The sequence below is a fragment of the Suricata suricatta genome, chromosome 1 (assembly GCF_006229205.1).
Source record: "Suricata suricatta isolate VVHF042 chromosome 1, meerkat_22Aug2017_6uvM2_HiC, whole genome shotgun sequence".
NCBI lineage: Eukaryota > Metazoa > Chordata > Mammalia > Carnivora > Herpestidae > Suricata > Suricata suricatta.
Genome location: NC_043700.1, coordinates 160934521 through 160954441, shown reverse-complemented (window position 1 = coordinate 160954441; position 19921 = coordinate 160934521). Strand labels below are relative to the sequence as shown.

The 19921-nt window shown below is 41.7% G+C and overlaps 1 protein-coding gene across 13 annotated transcripts in view; it reads left to right on the top strand.

Annotated features, from left to right (window-relative positions):
- Positions 1–19921, top strand: part of LIMCH1 (LIM and calponin homology domains 1) — a 322655-nt gene that overhangs the window by 213753 nt on the left and 88981 nt on the right. For 8 of the 13 annotated variants that reach the window (XM_029946571.1, XM_029946550.1, XM_029946564.1 and 5 more), the window contains exons 4-7: positions 1949–2055; positions 7773–7803; positions 10321–10431; positions 17120–17315. In XM_029946571.1, coding sequence (XP_029802431.1) covers positions 1949–2055; positions 7773–7803; positions 10321–10431; positions 17120–17315 — 445 coding nt within the window. Of the gene's footprint in view, positions 1–1948; positions 2056–7772; positions 7804–10320; positions 10432–16490; positions 16678–17119; positions 17316–19921 lie in introns of those variants that run through there. The other 5 variants (XM_029946615.1, XM_029946605.1, XM_029946597.1 and 2 more) reach the window with 2 other exon arrangements.

Genomic DNA, 19921 nt, shown 5'->3' with positions numbered 1-19921 from the left:
TCAGATTACAGCCTCTCTGTGATTTCCACGGTCTGCGTTCCATGGCCTTCAAGACCCTCTGTGATCAGCCCCTAACTGCACAGCATCGTCTCCCTTTGGTGCCGGCCTCAGATTTAATGCCTGAGTTCACCTCATACGCCACGTTGTTATGTACCTCCATCCTTTGCTGGCTGTGTGACCTTGGACAAAGCACTTAATTGTTCTGGGCCTCAGAATGCTCATCTATAAATGAGGATGACAGAAGTACCCATTATCAGCACCTACAACGTACCTACTAAAGTAAAATAGTAGTACCTACTAAGGTTGTACAGGGGTTAAATAAGCTAGTAAATAGAAAGCTCTTGGGAGAATGGTTAGCATATAAGAGTTACATAAAGGTTAGCAATTTATTGCTATTGCTCTTGTTGTTTTGATCCTGGATATATTAAATTTTTTTGTTGCTGCATAAAAAATTTCTATAAACTTAGAGTCTTAAATCAACACCCATTTATTATGCCCTGGAAAAGACAGACATGCACATCTAATACAACTCTAGAGATAGAGTTTAATTTTTTTAGATCAGAAGTATGGACATAGCATGACTGAGTCCTTTGCTCAGAGTCTCTTGGGGCTGAAGTCAAGGTGTTGGCTGGGGCTGAGGTCCTATCTCGGCTTCCAGGCCTCTTCCAAGCCTGTGTGGTTGTTGACAGAATTAATCTCCTTGCAGCTACAGAACTCGTGGCCGCCAGGAATTCTGTTCACTTTCTTTGAAATCCTCCCCTGATTACGTCAGGTCCAATCAGATTTTCTTCCTTTCGATTAACTCAGAGCCAGCTGGCTAGTACGGTCATCACAGAGTGATATCTGTCACATTCATGGGTCCCTTGCACTTCTGGGGGGATGACTGTTACAGGGTGTGTACACTAGGGGGCAGCATTCTTGGGGGTCATCTTAGAATCTCACCTACAGTCTGGGCAATTGGGAAACAGGATGCTCTTTGGTTTGCTTTGCTGAACCGCGCTTGCATGAATATAATTCCGTAACCACCATCATTTCAGATTTTTGTAGCAACTTTCTTAGAGGATTCAGTTGGATTCCCACTGGTCTGGCCCCTGAAGCCAACCTCTACTGTTCCTCTCCTGTGGTTCTCTCTAACAGAAGTCTTCTAGGAAGAGGACAATGAGGAGCTGGTAACCAGCAAACTGCTGCTAAAACCTGCAGTTCCAGAAGGATGACCCACAGTTGCAGTCCCTTTCAGGGCCGTCTCTGTATTCTTGACTCTCAATGGATGCAGGGCAGGATCCTTAATGGTCAATTGTGCCTGATACTCTGCCAGTTTAAAGAGAAAATGTTCACGTTGGAAAGGGTTTTTTGCATTATTTTCAAAAGTTTTTGTTGCCCCTCTTTTTTCCTCTTCCCAATTAAGTTTAGACTGTTTTCCCATTTATTTTTTTTATTGTTTTATTTATTTATTTTTGAGAGAGAGCGAAAAAGACAGAGCACAAGTGGGGAGGGACAAAGAGAGAGGGAAGACACAGTATCTGAAGCAGCCTCCAGACTCTGAGGTGTCAGCTCAGAGCTCGACGTGGGGCTCAAACCCAGGAAGGGTGATATCATGACCTGAACCAACGTCGGACTCTTAACTGACTGAGCTGCCCAGATGCCCCAAAAGATGCTACGTTCTGTTTTTCAATGATATTTTACTAGCAGTTTTATACAAATGTGTTAAGGTAAAGGAAAAAAATGAATTTGGCGTGGCTGTGGGTTTAGAAGTTTGAAAGTGTGTGTTTACCCTGGTCTGTCCTAACCCAGTATGGTTTTCTTTTCCAACAAGCCATAATTTAGGTCTGACTCTTGCTGTCTGAATGGCTGACATCCCTCTGGTAATTTGGACTATTAAAGTGGAGGGGCTGGTTCGTAAAAAATAATATAAAATAACATAGATTTGGATTTCTTTTCTTCCCTTCAGGACAATATCATCTTATTCTTGAGAGGTTGTAAAGAGCTCGGCCTTAGAGAATCTCAACTTTTTGATCCTAGTGACCTACAGGATACATCCAACAGAGTAACAGTCAAGTAAGTAACACAAGATTTATGTTGAAGGGACTGGTCAGAATGGCTAAAATTAACAACTCAGGAAACAACAGGTGTTGGTGAGGATGTAGAGAAAGGGGAACCCTACAGCATTATTGGGGGGGATGAAAACTGATGAAGCCGCTCTGGAAAACAGTGTGGAAGTTCCTCAAAACATCAAAAATAGAACTGCCCTGTGACCCAGCAATTGCTCTATTAAGAACTTATTCAAAGGATATAGAGATGCTGAATCAAAAGGGCACAGGCACCCCAATGTTTATAGCAGTGCTATCAGCAATAATATGGAAAGAGCCCAAATGTCCATCAGCTGATAAATTGATTAAGAAGATCTGGGATGTATGTGTGTGTGTGTGTGTGTGTGTGTGTGTACACACATATACATACAACGGAATACTACTTGGCAATGAAAATGAATGAAATCATGTCAGTTTGCAACAATGTGGTTGGAACAGGAGGGTATTATACTGAGGGAAATAAGTCAGTCAGAGAAAGACAGAGATCATATGATTTTGAGAAGCTTAACAGATGAACATAGGGGAAGGGAAGGAAAAACAAGATAAAAACAGAGAGGGGCACCTGGGTGGCTCAGTTGGTTAAGCCTCCGACTTTGGCCCAGGTCATGATCTCACATTCGTGGGTTCGAGCCTCGAGTTGGGCTCTGGGCTGACAGCTCAGAGCCTGAAGCCTGCTTCCAATTCTGTGTCTCCCTCTCTCTCTGCCCCTCCCCGCTCATGCTCTGAATCTCTCTGTCTCAAAAATAAATAAAACATTACAAAAATTAAAAAAAAAAGATAAAAACAGAGAGAGAGGCAAACCATAAGAGACTCTTAAACACAAGAACAAACTGAGGGTTGATAGAGGGGGAGTTTAGGGGACCGGATTAAATAAGTGACAGACATTAAGGAGGGCAGTTTTGGAGATGAGCCCTGGCTGTCATGTGTAAGAGATGAACCACTGGATTCTACTTCAGATGCCAAGACTACACTATATGTTAAGTAACTTGAAAAATTTTTTTAAAAATTATGTTTAAGAAAAACCTGTTTATGGTTTGACTTGTAGTTTTGTGATGATGTTGTAAGGTCTAAGAGGCAGAGAATTGGGCATGTCTCACAAAATAAAAATGTAAAGGTAAACATCAAACTTTCCAAAGAAGACATACTGACCTTCTTTGCCCTGTGTACAGCTTATATTCTGATCAAACATAATTTTTTTGATAGCAAAAATCCACATGGAGAATTCGAATGTTAAAAAGAATGAGAAAAACGTTAGGTGAGACTTACTGGAGGGAGAAGCAAGAGAGAAATATGCACAGAATCTGTGTTAGACAAAAAGCCTTTATTGGCTCTAGTTGGGCATTTGAATAGGCTCTTAGGAGACTACAAACTTGGTAAACAGATCAGAACTCTGTTTATTATGCAAAGAGGGCAATAGATTATGGAGAAATCGCTTCCTCATTTACATTTGTAACTGTTTTCTCATATGTCAGCGATCAGGTTCCTTGAAGATGGATTATTGGCCATTTGACTGTTGTTGACTGTGTCTACTCACTGAGCCATGTTTGTGGCCAAAGAATTTTTGGGAAAGAATGGCACAGTACCAGAAAAGGCAGCGTGCTTCTCTGGAAATGAATAGCTGTTGACCAGAGTAAAGAGAAGAAAGATTATTATAAGATGTAAAGATAACTTTCCTGTAGCTTAGAAGTCCTTCACACTCTACACATTTTATACAAAACATTTTCCACTTTGGTCAAACAACATTTGGCATAAATATACCCTGACGATAAGCTTAAGTACAGAGATAGGGTCTGTGGATTGGCTACACTTCTTTTGATTACTTTTGGGTCATTTTATCATGGAGGAACAGAAAAGGGAGAGAAGCCAAAACTCCGAGTCTTAATTTTATACTCATTGCCAGTATTGACTGGGGGGAGGGGAGGAGGGGGAGAAAGGAAACTGCTGAATGAGAAATCAAGTTAGTTTATAATGGATTTTATGATTCATGACTGGGAATAAGGGAGAGTCAGTCAGTGATTAATAATATGAAATCACTTCACTCTTGTCAGTGTATCTTTCCTTAATATTTCTCCTGGAAAAAATTTACTTAAGGCCAAAAACAGAATACAAATTATGGTATTTGAATATGGAAACCACCATAAACCTCATTTTAGACATAACACGCTCCATATATTACTGCATCTAAATCCAGCTTCTATAAATTGTTCATTTTAAGAAATGGTTTCTGCATCATTTGACATGTGTAGTTTGACCTGGTGGTAAGTGGCCAGAAACAGTAGTAGCTATACAACATCATACCAATTAGTTTTACACACATTGCTTGGAGGGTGAAGGAAAGTGCTTTGATGGTATTGGCAACTGCATTTTTTTTTGGAGCTATTCTAAATCAATATGCCACTAAACCAGGAGAATTCTGAGATAGTTTGATTTTAGAAATTCAGACTTTTATCACCTTTACTGCATATCTATAAAAAGCTGTGCATCCGAAAGTCAGGAGTCTGGCCCTAGACCCGCTACTCCCTAGGTCTGTAATCCTAGCAAGTTCTCTTGCTTAAGTAGGGCTCTGCATCTTCATCTATAAGATGGAATTGGATAGAATATTCTCACAGATATGATTCTAGCTAAAGCTTGCTTGGTGCTTAGCTTGTTCGGGTCTGGGAAGATGGTTCAACCAACTTGTAAAGAAAAGGGCACTGAAAAGAACCTAACAAGGAAAAGTCACTTAGACCAATGAATGACAGTCACTTCTCAGTTACTGTTTCATCTTCTGCTTCTCCTGTTTTCTTTTTCGTTCTGTCATTTTTTCTTTATCTTTCCAGCTGCTGCTTTTCTCCATCTCCTTTTCTTCCCTGTGCTTCTCTTCCCTTCTTTATCTCATCTTTCCATCTCTCTCCGCTTTTGTATTCTCTTACCTCATTTTCTTCCCTTTTTAGCTCTTCCTGCACTTGAACATTATTACTTTCTTTAGACAACACTTTCCCATCACCTTCTATGACTATCATTCTTCATTCATTCATTCAGTAAATATTTAGTGAGCGGCTACTATGTGTCAGATACTTTCCAGCCATTAGACAACTGGAATGAACGGCATAGTTTTCCACACAGTGTCAGGAGATAAGAAATACATAAGTAAATCACAAAGACCATCATAGGGAGTGATAAGTGCTGTGAAGGAAGTAAAAGAGGATGTGAAAGATCGTGACCATCACATTATATACATGTATCAAATCATCATGTTGTGTTCTTTAAACTTAAACAATGCCATATGCCAATTATATCTCAGTGAAATTGGGGGGAAAAAAAAGATAGTGACCAGTCCAGAGCCTCTCTGAAGAAGTGGCATTTTGGCTGAAGGCTGTGGGCGCAGACATGAACAGGAAGCAAGAACCAGCCATGTGAAGACCGGAGGAGCATTCAAAACAGAGGACGATCAAGTAGAAAGGCTGGAAAGGAGAAACAGACTTGCTCTCTAAAAAAGGATAAGAAAAGTGTCTGGTGTGGTAGGAGGGTAATGAGCAAGAATGAGTGGGGTGGGGTGAGCAATGCACAAGCTTGGGAGGACGCTGAACCTGGAATAATTACAGAGAAAAATGTTTATTTCACTGTATGAGTTTCCAGAAGAACATAAGGAACTTTATATTAAAATTATACCATAAATTCATTTACAGTACTTAGAAACTCATTTCTAGTTTTAATGAAGGGTGGGGCATGGAATGAGCTATCTGCTTCACAGCTTTTCTGTAAATGATGCTCGTTTCATCTGGCACTAGACGGGGAACATTTGTCACATATGTAGATTTGATCGCTATGATGGATTAAAATAGAAGGTTCTGCATCTTTCTGCTTTACCCTCTGAGGGTTGAGCAGAACATTAGTGGAGATAGAAAACACCCCACTGACACCACCAATTAATAGTGCAAGCCATAAGGTATAGGGGTAGATCCCACAGAGCAAATGTGGATGCTTTCCTGAAATTTTTTTTAACATAATTTATTGTCAAGTTGGCTAACATACAGTGTTTACAGTGTGCTCTTGGTTTAGGGGCTAGATTCCCGTGAGGTTTTGTTTTCTTTTTTTTAATGCTCTTAGTTTAGCTTTTGTTGGAGGTAATTTTTCTTTTCTTTCCTTTTCTTTTTTCCTTTTCTTTTCTGAGAGGTAACTTGAGTAGACCACAAAGAAAAAAAACAAGAGGGACAAGCTGCAAATGATTACTGCATGTGTAATTTAGTGAACTCTACCTGTAATGGATGCCAGACAACCTTGATGGGGAATGAAAGCCTAATCCAGAAAGGCATGCAGCGTGTTTATTCCAGGGACTTGAAGCAATTGGATAAAAATGAGGAAAGGCTATGGATTGCTCCCGAGTATGTCTCTGAAAATTTTGGAAGCATTTTCACACAATTGGTTCTTAGGTAGAGCTCTTTTGGGAGCTCCTATTACGTGCCAAGCATGATTTTTTAGAACTGGGTCACAATTTTAGTCAATAAAGTTTTATTGTCAATGCAGAAAACATTTTATCCTCCCTGTTCTTAATTTCTTGTTCATTAAAATTTCAAATCTTGCATAGATTTTTTTGTTTTCATCTGGAGTTTTTGTAAGTTAAAAAACCCCAGCAAACATCTAAGCAGGTAATGCCATATGTTTTTTTCTATAAAAAGGGGAAATTTGAAAACTTTCTCTTAAATCCAAATGAGACCAATGTTTCCTTCTTCCCAAGTCCTTGTTGATGGGTTTATCTTCTTAGCATACACGATATTGTTTTCTATTCTGAAATCTGCATTGACTTAAAATTGTACACCTATTTATTAATATGCTCTTTGGGTCAGAATATGCTGCAATGAACTAATTGGTGTCTAAATACTTGAAGGAATTCTTGAGTGGTGTATACAGTATGATCACATTCACCCTTCCCCTACTCCCCAGCCCAACTGAAGTGGGAAAAAGAAATACAGTGTTTTGTTTTTCCTGGCATTTATTTCTTGACATGTTAAAGAAACTTTGGAATAATTCTGTAGAAATTTTTATATTTCACTGTATGAATATTTTGAAAGTACCAACAACTCGCTTTTTTTGTTTATAGCTTGGGAATAAACATTTATGTGTTTTTTAGAATGCACATGTGTATATTCAAACATAACACACATATTTTCATGCTTATGGCTAATTCCCAACACTAATTTCTATCTGTAGCAGACCAGAACACATATTTGGATAACATTGTCTCTTCTACGTCTATTTTCAGGTCTATTTAGTTATGTAAGGTCCCAGACTCATAAGACCTTTAGTACCACTTGTACGAAGATTTTGGAAGTGTAGTAGGATTTTGATTTGACAGTGATCTGTAATCAAGGCACAAATTTTGCCTTAACAGCTGAGCTTTGGGAATACAAACATAAACAGTCCCAATTTTAGATGGAATCTTTCATTTTCCAGATGTTACAAGGCATTCATCTTTTCGTGGTGCACTTTGGAAGGTTGATTTCATCTCGTTCTTCTACATTTTGCTTCCTAAGTGATTTTATTTAGTACCTGAAATTACTCATTGTGGACCTTAGAAAAAATGATCTATTCTGTTGATTTCATGTGATGTGTCTGCTTCAAGTACATCTTAGAGGTGTTTTAGGGAAGATCACGGGGAAGCAACTGCTATTCTGATCATATTTTCTTTCCCTTTTCCTGAATTAGGAGCCTTGATTACAGTAGGAAGCTGAAAAATGTAAGTGTTCTCACTTCACTTTTTAAACATCTTTTCTTCTAATTTTGATGGTTCAGGCGTAAAATTTAGCTCGTGAGTTCAATGCCTTCAGTAAACCTTGCTAGGAAGGGTCCATAGAAAATAAGGATATGTGTCTCCGATAGAAGAATTGATCACTGTGATAGAAACAAAAATTGTAGGCAGGGCAGTTTTCTGTAATTAAGAAGTCAATAAATGAACGCTCACATTCTGTAATTCTGTTTCTTAAATTCAAGATGATCTATCTAATACTGGTGTCAGTCCCTTTTCTCAGCACGCACAGCTGGGATTATTAAAGAAAGCAGCTGGGCACATTTTTTTAGGGAAAAGATCAGCATAATATAAATAGTGTTGACTGTCATGGTTCTGTACTTTTTCTATTTTTTTCCTTATTAATATTTTGAGTTTTTAGATAATACTTCCCCAAATCAACTTTTTGGAGTTGGATCTCATTTTCAAAGAGCAAGTATGTTAGTGCTTTTTTTTTTTGAGGGGAGGGGGTAGAAAGGCAAAGAAGGAGAGAGAGAGAGAGAGAGAGAGAGAGAATGAGGGGGAGAGAGAGAGAGAGAGAGAATGAGGGAGAGAGAGAGAGAGAGAGAGAGAGAATGAGGGAGAGAGAATCTCAAGCAGGCTCCACCCTCACCACAGAACCCAAAACTAGGCTCAAACCTTCAATCTTGGGATCATGACCTGAGCAGAAATCGAGAGTCAGACACTAAACTGATTGAACCACCCAAGCACCCCAGTGCTCTTTTATTTTAAGTTTACATTAGGAATGTAAGAAATGACCTGTGTATATAAAATTTAAAATTGGCTATGACCCCTTCTTTTTAAAAAAATTTCCAGGGTGCTGTTATATTTGGTTGACATTTTCATTCTTGTCTTCTTTTTCTTCTTCTGTAAAACTGGGGCTATATGCCATTTTTTATCATGCATTTCAACAAATCAGAAAGCCCATAATGGAAAACACAACACCATTCTATCTTTCTCCTATTACACCTTTCAAAATAGTGTGCTCATACTCTTAGCACACGTTAGTTATTTTATGGTTCTAGCACACGTTAGTTATTTTATGGTTCTAGTTAATGTCCCGACATTTGGAATTGTCTGTTCTCTGGAAATTTATTCGTAAGCAGTCAGTTTAAAAAGACGTTTTGGAAGTTTCAAAGGATTCCTGAAGTGTGATTTTCCCACAGGGGTGGAAAACTGATGCACATCGCAGCATCAGAACACAGAACCGTATTTTGGGCCTGTTGCCCACATATCACATTGTCCGAAGCATTTCCTGGTCCAGCAAGTGGAGGGAGGAGGTACCCTAAGTTATTCCCAGCCTGACTGAAGCAATAAGACCACATGTGAAAATAAAATAATCGCTTTTCCGTAAGCTTCAAATCCCAATAATTCAGTTTTAAGGAGCCCATCCTTAGCCTTCTGGGCTTTCTGGAAAAATCGATATAAAGAGCATTGGCTTTTGTGGACAGTTTCTTTGCAGAGATGGAAAAAAATGAACTTAGGACTCCAGCTTCAGACTCTTGAAAATTCCTGGATGTTTGTCAGTACTCAAGGTTATTTAGTTGGCAGTAGTTTTGTACAGGCTACAAATTTCCCATCCCAGATGAATAGGAATCTAACTCCAGCCCAAAGCTAGATGCCTGAAATCGTACTCTCCGTTACATTGCTTTCTTCTAATGTCAGATAGACGTATGTCCTTGCTCCTGTGTTGGGAGCCACGAACTAACGTGGCTCACTCCTTTGAGGTTTTTGCGGTTGATCTTAGCAGAACCTCTGTGCCCACAAGTGGAAATCGTGAGCCTTTAAAAACACCGTCTCTCGGGATGCGTGGGTGGCTCAGTCAGTTGACAGCTGACTTCAGCTCAGGTCATGATCTCACAGTTTGTGGGTTTGAGCCCCACGTCGGGTTCTGTGCTGATAGCTTGGAACCTGGAGCCTGCTTCGGATTCTGTGTGTCCCTCTCTCTCTGCCCCTCCCCTGCTCATGATCTGTCTCTGTCTGTCTCTCAAAAATAAATAAATGTTAATAAATAAATAAATAAATAAATAAATAAATAAATAAAAATAGAAACACTGTCTCTCAATAGAAATTGACAACCTGTTTCATGCTTATCTGGAAAAAGGCTCCAGAGTTCCAGAAAATTTTTACTTCCTAATTTTGAATGATTTATTACATAAAAATAATTTTGGAGGATTTATTTTTCCTTCTTGCCATCTTAGAGATCATTTTCTTACAACCAAACTTTTCCTAAAACTGAAGCTGTAGTTTAACTACTGAATCATGTTTGTGTTGACTGATAGAGCATTGGGTTCTTATTAAAATGATTTTATATTTAATGGATACCTCCTGGATGGTGGTTTTTCTGAATCCGTGTTGCACATTCTCTCCTTCCTGCTTTCCTGTTAGTGGAGCGTTCTCTATTCCTTAGTTTAAAAGTGATTCTCGAGGGAAAATTCTCCTGCCCTTGTGCATGGTTTTGTTTCACAGGTACTAGTTACCATTTACTGGCTGGGAAAAGCGGCAAACAGCTCTGCCTCCTACAGCGGAACCACGCTGAACCTGAAGGAGTTCGAAGGGTTGCTGGCTCAGATGAGAAAGGTAACTTGACTTTTCTTCTTTATCCCGAGAGGTTACGATAAGAAGGGAAATCGACACATTTGCTCCTTTTTTAAAAAAAATTTTTATGTCTTTATTTTGAGAGACAGAGACAGAGAGCGAGTGGGGGAGGGGCAGAGAGAGAGGGAGACACAGAATCTGAAGCAGGCCCCAGGCTCTGAGCTGTCAGCACAGAGCCCGACGCAGGGCTTGAACCCACGGATTGTGAGATCATGCCCCAAGCCGAAGTCGGACGCTTAACCAACTGAGCCACCCAGACGCCCCAATTTGCTCCTTTTTTAATGATGGTTTGGTGTGGTGAAATTGCACAGGCCAGTAATATCTTGCACTCCAGGGAAGTCCGGGTTGTCAGCTCTCTGCCTTGGGGATTCCATGCCTACCTGAGCTTGTTATAGCCTTCAGAGCTGTCTCCAACTTTAATTCCGAAAGAGCGAATTCAGTCTGTCTGTGTGTGGCTTTGCATGCCAGAGAGCTCAGTGCTTGGGAGAGTAACGCCTGAATTAAACAATACAGTATTGTATGAAAATGAAGACTTGCTCTGCATTTGTCCTAAAGGTCATTTTGCTTACCCGTCGGGGCGTTGGTGTGGGTGGGAGGCAATGTCCGCCAAGTTCTTGCTGGGCGTCCGCGGGCCCTGACGAATTAGAAACATTCTCTCCTAAGATGTGCATTTTATGGCCATTGTATTCGGATAACCTGGAAACTTAGAAAATATTTTTTACAATATTCAAAGCTTTATTTATTTATTTGATTATGGGAAAGACTGATCTAAGGTAGGAATGTGTCAACGAAACCGTGGGATGTTTTATGTGTGCCTGCCTGTATGTTCCTTAGAAAGTTCAGCAATCCATGTCGGTGAACTCATCCAAAGTTCTAGGATACGGTATTACCTGTGAGCGCTCCACCCAACCGGCCTAGGGACTGGGAGAGGCTCATTTGTATCATCCTCGTTTGGGATAAGGTCCCTGTTGTAGCACAAATAGTTAAGACCTTGCCTTTCCTCGTTTCTCTAACATACAAACTAAGTGCACTAGTGAGATTTCCTTGAGAGACATTCATGCTTTGACAAAAAAAAATTTTTTTTGAGAGAGAGAGTGCAAGTGGGAAAGGTGCAGAGGGAGAGAGAAAAAGGAGCTTAATGGGTCATCTTTTTTTAGATTTTTAGAGAGAGGTTGAGCATAAGTGGGGGAGTGGGGCAGAACGAGAGAGAGAGAGAGAGAGAGAGAGAGAGAGAGAGAAGCTTAAGCCAGCTCCACACCCAGCATGAAGCCTGACTTGGGGCTTGATCCCAAGACCCTGGGATCATGGCCTGAGCCAAAACCAAGAGTTAGACTCTCAACTGACTGAGCCACCCAGGCACCATGCCTCATCTTTTTACAACTGTTTAAAAGCCCTGCCTCACAGTTCCTTTCTTTGCTGGATTCCCTTAGAATCTGACTTATTCTTACTATGGACATTTCTTACTAGTTCAACTCCTCTATAATCTTCAACTCTCCTCGCTTCCCCTTCTACTGGGACCGACCTCTATGTCAGTTGTCTTGAAATGACCTGTTGTCATTAATAGTGGTTCTCTCTCTCTTTTTTTTTAATGTTTATTTTTAGAGGGAGAGAACATGTGCACATGCACGACAGGGGAGGGGCAGAGAGCGAGGGGGAGAGAGAATCCCAAGCAAGCTCTGCGCTGTCAGCGCAGAACCCAACATGGGACTCAGTACAACGAACAGCGAGATCATGGCCTGATCCTGAGTCAGGAGCTGGACCAGCTGAGGCTCCAGCGGTCCCCAGCCATTCCTTTATTTAATGAATGTAGACAACATCGCAGGACATGAGGGAATACTCGGTATCACTGGACCAGGCATGACTTAACTAAAATGGCCAGCTGTGGTATTCCCGTACCTCTAAATAGAGAGTCATTGACCTGAACTCCACAGATATATCCAACACTGGGAGATATCTGTTTATCTGGAATTATTTTATTTCATTTTATCTATTAAAACTGGGTTTATCGGGGAAATGCAGAAGACCCTAACAGTGGCTTAAGTAAGATAGAATTTTATTTCGAACACACATAAAAGAGGTCTAAACGTGAGCAATGGGGAGATGACCATCAGGGACCCAGGGCCCTTCTGTCTTTTTACTCCAACATCCTCAACCCTTGGGTTCTCACCTTCCGGCCCACCATGGCTGTACGGGCTGTGGCCATCTTACCTACACTGGGGTCTGGGGAAAGCAGGGGTGAGGGGAAGAAGGGCCTATGCTTTCCCTGGAAGCACACTTCTGCGAAGTCATACGCGCTCCTCTGTTCATATCCTGTTGACCTAAACTTGGTCACATATCCATGCCTAGCTGCAAAGAAAGACTTAAGAGAGGGAGACTGTATTGCAACTAAAAACTGGATATTTTCACTGGAGACAAAATGGAGAACAGAAATTGAAGGGACAACCAGGAGCACTCCTGCACAGATACAGGCTGAAATACACTTGGAATTGAAATGTTTTTTTTTTTTTCACAAAGGAGACCAGCCATAAGTTTTTTAGGTTCATTTTTCTAGGGGGAGAAATGTATATAAACGTTATCAGCTTGTAAAGTGACACGTGTCCTTAGCGTACGCTTCTGGCACGTAGTAGGTATTCATAGGAGGCCACTGTTGCATATTCTGAGAAAAGATCTCTGAAAGCACAGTGACAGTGGCCCCAGTGAGCTTGGATATGTGAGAGGACATCTCCCAGAGGAGGGCATGCGGAAAGACTGTGAGAAGGTTGAGATTGAAGGAAGAACCATGGGGACTAAGGTGCCCTTAGAATCTCAGGGACGGAAGCTGGAAGGCAAACAGCCTAGGTCCTTCCTTTCTACCCTCTCTTGTGCCTCTTTCTCTCCTTGAGATTTCCTCTCATCAGGGAACATGGCCAACAGCGTCCACAGGATTACCTGCTTCTAGCTCCTTGCTCAGCTAGCGAGGGAATTCTTCCTCCTAGGCCCAGCTCTAAAATTCCTAGGGCTGTACCCTGAACCAGTGTGGGTTCTATTCCTGAACCAGGCTCTGGGACCGGGGACCACAGGTGCCATGACTGACCTAGGCCCTCCTGCTTCAGAAGGTAAGGAGTGTTACATAGAGCAAGGGGGTAAAGAGCAGGGAACGTGATGGGCAGGAAGAGACCTCTGCCAGCCTCAACTTCCCTTCCCTTCCCCTGCCTTATCTTTTCATGATACCGCCCAACTTTGTATTCATTTATCTGTTGATCCTTTGTCTTTTCTAATAAAACATAAGGCCTGTCCTGTGGGGACAGGATATTTATTGGCTTTGGAGAATGTTGGGCCCCCAGCATCAGGACTGTATCTGGCCCGTGGAAGGTGCCCAGTAAATATCTGAGGAGTAAATCACTTCCCCGACCAGAGTGTGGTAGGTGCAAATGGGTCATCAGGTTGGAAAAGCAGAGCCTTAAACCACTCCGGGATGGGCTTTAGCCACTTTATAAATCACAAGGAAGCAGAAAATGTTGAGTGGTAACACAGTGGCATCTGGAGTTTCTCAGATACTGTAAGTCACCCGGCAGCCTTAGCTGGTTCTCGTTATCCCTGACAAAGGGGGATGAGAAGAGGACAGATGAGTGAAACAATCCAAAAACACCAGAGATGTTGGTAGTTCTGACCCCACTCATTAGTTTACTAGAACAACTAGCAATTCGTACACTGGGCAGATTTGAGTCTTCTCCCCGTCCCTAAAGTGCTCGCTATAGAAGACAAAAAGCTTCTGGGCTCCTGGACAAAAAGCACCAATGACATAACTAGACCCCCTCCCACACACAAAGAATGTGGACGGTGCTAGCCTTCGTGTTGGTTGATAGCATTTGCTGTCTCCCCAAAGCTTAACTTTACATGATCTTTATTCCTGGTGGAAGAACCAGCTATTGCTTCACCCCAGGGTTCCAAGGGACCAGGATGGCCAAGAATGACCATGGGTGGCTTGTTTTTCACTTTTCAAACTGGCCATGCCTTCCGACTTCCAGCTCTTGCTCGATCGCGGTTTTGTTCTTGGCTTTCTACGCAGTCATGAACAGAATGGCTTTTCTGTTTTTCTTTCCCATAACCAGCTGTGAGAAAGCAGCTGAAGCTCCAAGAGACATGCTGACTTTCTCTTTCTTTCTGTTCTCTTGTGGTTTGTCGGGTAGGGGTAAGAAGACATTTGGGCCTTTGGAGGAGCATTTCTCATGATGATTATTTTCTTGAAAATCCAGCTTGTAACGCTATGCTGAGCAGCTTGTAAAACTGTCATATCTAGATGTGACTAGTGGCCTCACTCCCGAGCGTCTGCCCTCTCTCATGGGAAATTGCATCCAAGGCATCTAGTTACGGGATATAAATAGAGGAGATTCCCGAAGAGTATCAGTGCATATACAGGTTGTGTCCTTAACTACATTTGTAAGTTCTGTATGATTTGCCTATTGACATGCACATGCCCAAAGAATGCATAGTAGTTCTATGCATAGTAGTTATATAGCCAACACTCTTTGAGCACTTATGCGTCCAGCATTTTTCTGATTGCCCAGTTATCCTGAGAGATAGATTTTATCATTAGCTCCATTTAACAGATGAGAAAACTGAGATCAGGTGAGATGAAATAACTTGGCTAAGGTCACACAAATGACAAGAGGTAGATTCAGGATTTAAACCCAGTCCACTGGGCTTCCAAGACCTTTCCCCAAACTGCCTCTGTTTTGCAGTATTTATAGCTTGGTGATTTAGCATTCTGATTCTTATTTTTCTCTTCTATAAAATGAGGACAGTACTAACCACACCACTGTAGTGTCACGAGAATCAAATGCATGTACAAAAAGCATCACGCACAACCCTAGACACAGTAAATATTCAATAAAAGTGACCTTCATTTTTTAAGTCATTTGGCCTATTCTCACTGAATAAATAGCCCAAGATTCTTACTTGCATTTCCAGAGAAATTAAATACAAAACCATATCCAATTTAGATCTGTACTTTTCAATTAGTTATGAGTTCTTTCTTTTGTGGCTAGTCAGGCCTGGCTTTTGTTCAAGTCCCTGTTAACTTTTGACCTATAAGTAAACTACCTTAATTTCCATAACTGGAATTTCTGCCTTCCTCCGGAGAGTCAGATGGGCTGCCCTCACCCAGGCCTTTGACAACCTATTCTTGGGGGGGGGGGGGGGGGGCAGTAATCTGGTCCTAGGTGCGGAGGCTGCAGAGTGCTCCTCTCTAGTCCTGCCCTCCTCTCTCCCACTCCTCCCTTCCCTCCAGGCAGACCGGCGGGTGCCTTGTGAATTACAGGCGCTGCAGGTCCCCTCAAAATGCCTCAGGCGGGGGAGGGGGGAGTGTGTCAGAGGGGCTGCACAGAACCGGTAAAAGCAGCTGCCAGAGGGACTTCCTACAAACGCCTTGGCTCCAGCGGGCATATTCATCAGCTCCGACAGCTTCCAAAAATCGCTAACATGGAGAGAATATATGTTTATTTTTTCCTTTCTCTTGGGAATGTGGAGGGGACCTTCCCGAGCATCCCAGGACATCCGCAGTGTGACATTCCAGCCTTCGCAGAGGAGAGCATGCCCCTCTGCCAACATCACCCGCAGCCCTGATTTTAAGTGGCAGTCTGGAGGAGATTAAATTGAGGTTTATCTTTGAGTGACCGGAGTTATTTTTGTTTTCGTCAGCCTGGACTATTGTAATTAATGCGAAGACATTGGCGGGAACAAGGCTTTTATTATAATACAAGGGTGAGGATGGCTTTGACTGACCTTCCTTCTGCTGGGGTTTCAGTGTTTTAGTATGTGCTGCTTGCGCTGGAAAGAATTTATAATCACAGGCTGTCAAAGACGGCCATTGTTCTCACTGCTCTGAACATGTGGGTCAGCCACAAGTGCTTTCAGCTCCCCCAGCGCCCGGAGCTGGCCGAGAGCGAGAGCATGCCTGGATTCTTCTGAGGCATCAGGAAAAGCATTTTGCATATTTTTCATTGCTTTTTTTTTTCTTTCTTAACTTTCTGCCTCAGAAAGACAGCTCCCTTTCAGAGCAGGAATTTCCCTCCAAGGTAGCAGCAGAGGGAAGCATGCTCCTCCAGGACTTTACGGAACTGATTCTGCTGCAACCACGAATGCCGTGTGCATTTGCCAGATAGCGTAAACAGGAGCAATTGCGCAGCTACACCAGGGGCTCAGTCCCAGACCGGGCATGCGGTTATGGATTCCGAAAGACGGGTCAAGGTTAAGGTTTCCGTTTTTTTAATTTTCGTTTTTGTCTGTCACTCTATTCTTGTGAATCCAAACTTAATGATCTTTTACTGCTAAATACTTTGCTTTTTTTTTTTTTTTTTTTTTTTTTTTTTTTTTTTTTTTTTTTTTTTTTTTTTTTTTTTTTTTTTTTTTTTTTTTTTTTTTTTAGCGTGGTGGGGATGAGCTACTTGGATTTTTATTTTCATTATTTAGTTTTTGAAAGGAGCCCAGTTTTCTGATCAGGACGAGTTGTGGCAGGAAGGGTCACAGAATGAAATGTTGGCTTGTAGGTGGTAATCTGTGCCGTAATTTTTCCATGCTGACACTACATGCAGGATCTTTGGAGGACCGCTGGAGACGGATTTTCCTGGTCTTGTAGGCTCTCCCTCTGTTGCTGAAGTGTCTGTAATCCTTTCGTTTTATTTTTGGACAGGAGACGGATGACATTGAGAGTCCTAAGCGTAGTATCCGAGACAGTGGCTACATAGACTGCTGGGATTCCGAACGCAGTGACTCCCTCTCTCCCCCTCGCCACGGCAGAGATGATTCCTTCGACAGCCTAGACTCCTTTGGCTCCCGTTCCCGGCAGACACCATCACCAGATGTAGTCCTCAGGGGAAGCAGCGATGGTAGGTTGCAGCCTTCATACATGGCACATCTTAAAATCAAACATTAACAAGAGCCGCCTTGCTACCGGTGGAGGGAAGGCGGGCTCTGTACCCACCTTGCTGGAATCCGGTAACTCTAAATGGGGAGAAGAAAAAGTGCATTGGGGGTGATTTCCGTGGTCCTTAGAATTTGGGTTGGCTCTGCCAGCAGTTTGAACATTGCCTCAGTGAGCATATCTTCTAGTGGAAAATATGTTACATCATTCCTCCCCTTGGTCTCAGTGAATCAAGACGCTGTGCAGGACTTTAGCTCATAAAGTGTGCCGAAGGTTTATAAGCTCTGGGTATGAGGCAGGGAGATGTTTGAGTACCACACTGCATACGCGAAAATGAATCAACTTCCAGCAAACTGGAAACGCACTACACACACGTAGGAAAGTTCTGAAGCCCGGGAAACGTTAATTGGCGGGGTTTTGGCAATCTGTTCAATGCCTGACCGTTGACTGGAGCCACGCGGGTGGCCTTTAATGTACACAACCCAGGCTGCCTATTTGCTCTGAGTCTGGGTTTGATTTAAATGCCATGCATTTTATATCACCTGCAAGGAATGATCATTTCTCTTTACAAAAATGTGTGGTCATGCAACCTGATGTGAATTTAATGCATATTTTCCCGACGCTGCTTACGTTCCTTATCTTGCACCTTTGTACTTTTGGGAAGAAAAGATGGATTGGCTCTGCATGTGTAAACTTGCAGAAAGACACTAAGGCTGCTGGGGAATTTTTTATTTGTGTCTATTTTTTTAGTGTATTGCTTGATTGTTGCTAATGTTTCTAGAGACTTAAGGCTTCTCTCTGAGATGACCATTCTCTTTTATGGCTAAATGATCCCTTTCAGCTATAACATTCTACCCACAATACTCGAATACTTAATGTGCCTAGGTCCTGAATTAATCCCTAGACACCTAGTATCTCACTGACTTCCTAGCACAGATTACGAGAAACATAGTTTCTCACTTAGTCCTCCACAAGCCAGTGAGACAATTATTATCTGTATTTTACAAAAGAACCTTAGAGAGGTTAAGTAATTGCCCTCAAGTTGTTAAGTGACAAATATCACAGTTATTAAGTGGTGTAACAATGTTAGCCTCAAGAAGTGTGAGTCCAGAACTTGCACTCTTAAACTGAATTTGCCCACACTTCTGTTTACCTAATACATTTTTTAAATTCTAGACGGACTGAACTAATGCTTTTGTGTAGTACTTAAGCTTTCCAACAAATAGATTAGCCAAGGGCCACATAGTATGTGACTCCAGAATAATCCCATGGTGCATTGTGAGCTGCTTGGGAAACATTTCTAAAATTTTATATGACATCTTTAAGTACTGACCTGCAGTATTAGAAGTTACAATACCAAGTACAGGACCAAATTGAGCTTTTCCCTAACGAAAAGGTGTGGATTTACTTTCTAAACCAAACTATTTCATACCATTTTCATTGTTTTTTTTTTTAATTATTTTCTTCATTTTGGTGTTCTGGAAGTGGTAACTCACAGATCCTTTATTCTGTCACCAATTTGGTGGGGTTCCGAGTTTATAATGAGCCACATCTTGAAGGGATTTGAGATGGTAATTACTAATAGTGCACTAATATGTGCTCGGGCACAACTTAGTTTGCAACAATTAAGGTTGATAAGCTAGGGTCTTTTTATAAATATTTTCTATATGAAGAAAAATATGAAATAGATCTTCACAAAACACCATCCATGAAAGAGCACCTTATACACGGATTTCACCAAACAGCCTAAAGCCTTCAAGCTTATGTTCTTGTAAACTGATCAGGACCCAGTGAGGTTTTTAAAAAAAACAAAAAAACCCCACATTTTTTATCTGCCTTAAAAATGTACTATAATTTTATTTGAATAGGAGTTATATTTATTAGATTTTATGGTATTTTTAAAATGACACTTATCAAAAAGATTCCTAGTCCTAATGAACACTTTTGAGTTTAGAAGAACATTTTTAAGTCTTGAAAATTGATTTCCTAAGCACTCACAATCAATTAGGGAAAAATCTTAACATAAAATTCTCCAGATCTACGTTGGGGCAATATTTTAATATTATTGAGGCCCACTGCCCCATTCGGTGGGGACAGTCAGGAGCCACTCATGATTCCATGGGTTGCCAGGAGAGCTGCCTGGTCGGGACGCTGGGGGGCTCCGGGGTCCGTTCAGCCAGTCTGTCTTGCTGAATAGGTGCCAGTTCCTTCCTTGCCTCCACTAGCATTCCTCCTGAAGCCATGGAATGCGCTTCACCAAGATGAGATACAACTCCTCAGGTGCTTTTAAAATTAAGAGCATAGTTTATAAAGATGATGTATTTTTGCTAAATGAATACTCTTTTATAGAAAAGATGAGTTGAGGGTGCCTGGGTGGCTCAGCCAGCTAAGTGTCCAACTCTTGATCTCAGCTCAGGTCATGATCTCACAGTTTCGTGAGTTTGAGCCCTGAGTCAGTTTCTGCGATGACAGTGTGGCGCCTGCTTGGGATTCTCTCTCCCTCTCTCTGTGCCCCTCCTCCCCACCAATCTCTCTCTCTCTCTCTCTCTCTCTCTCTCTCTCTCTCTCTCT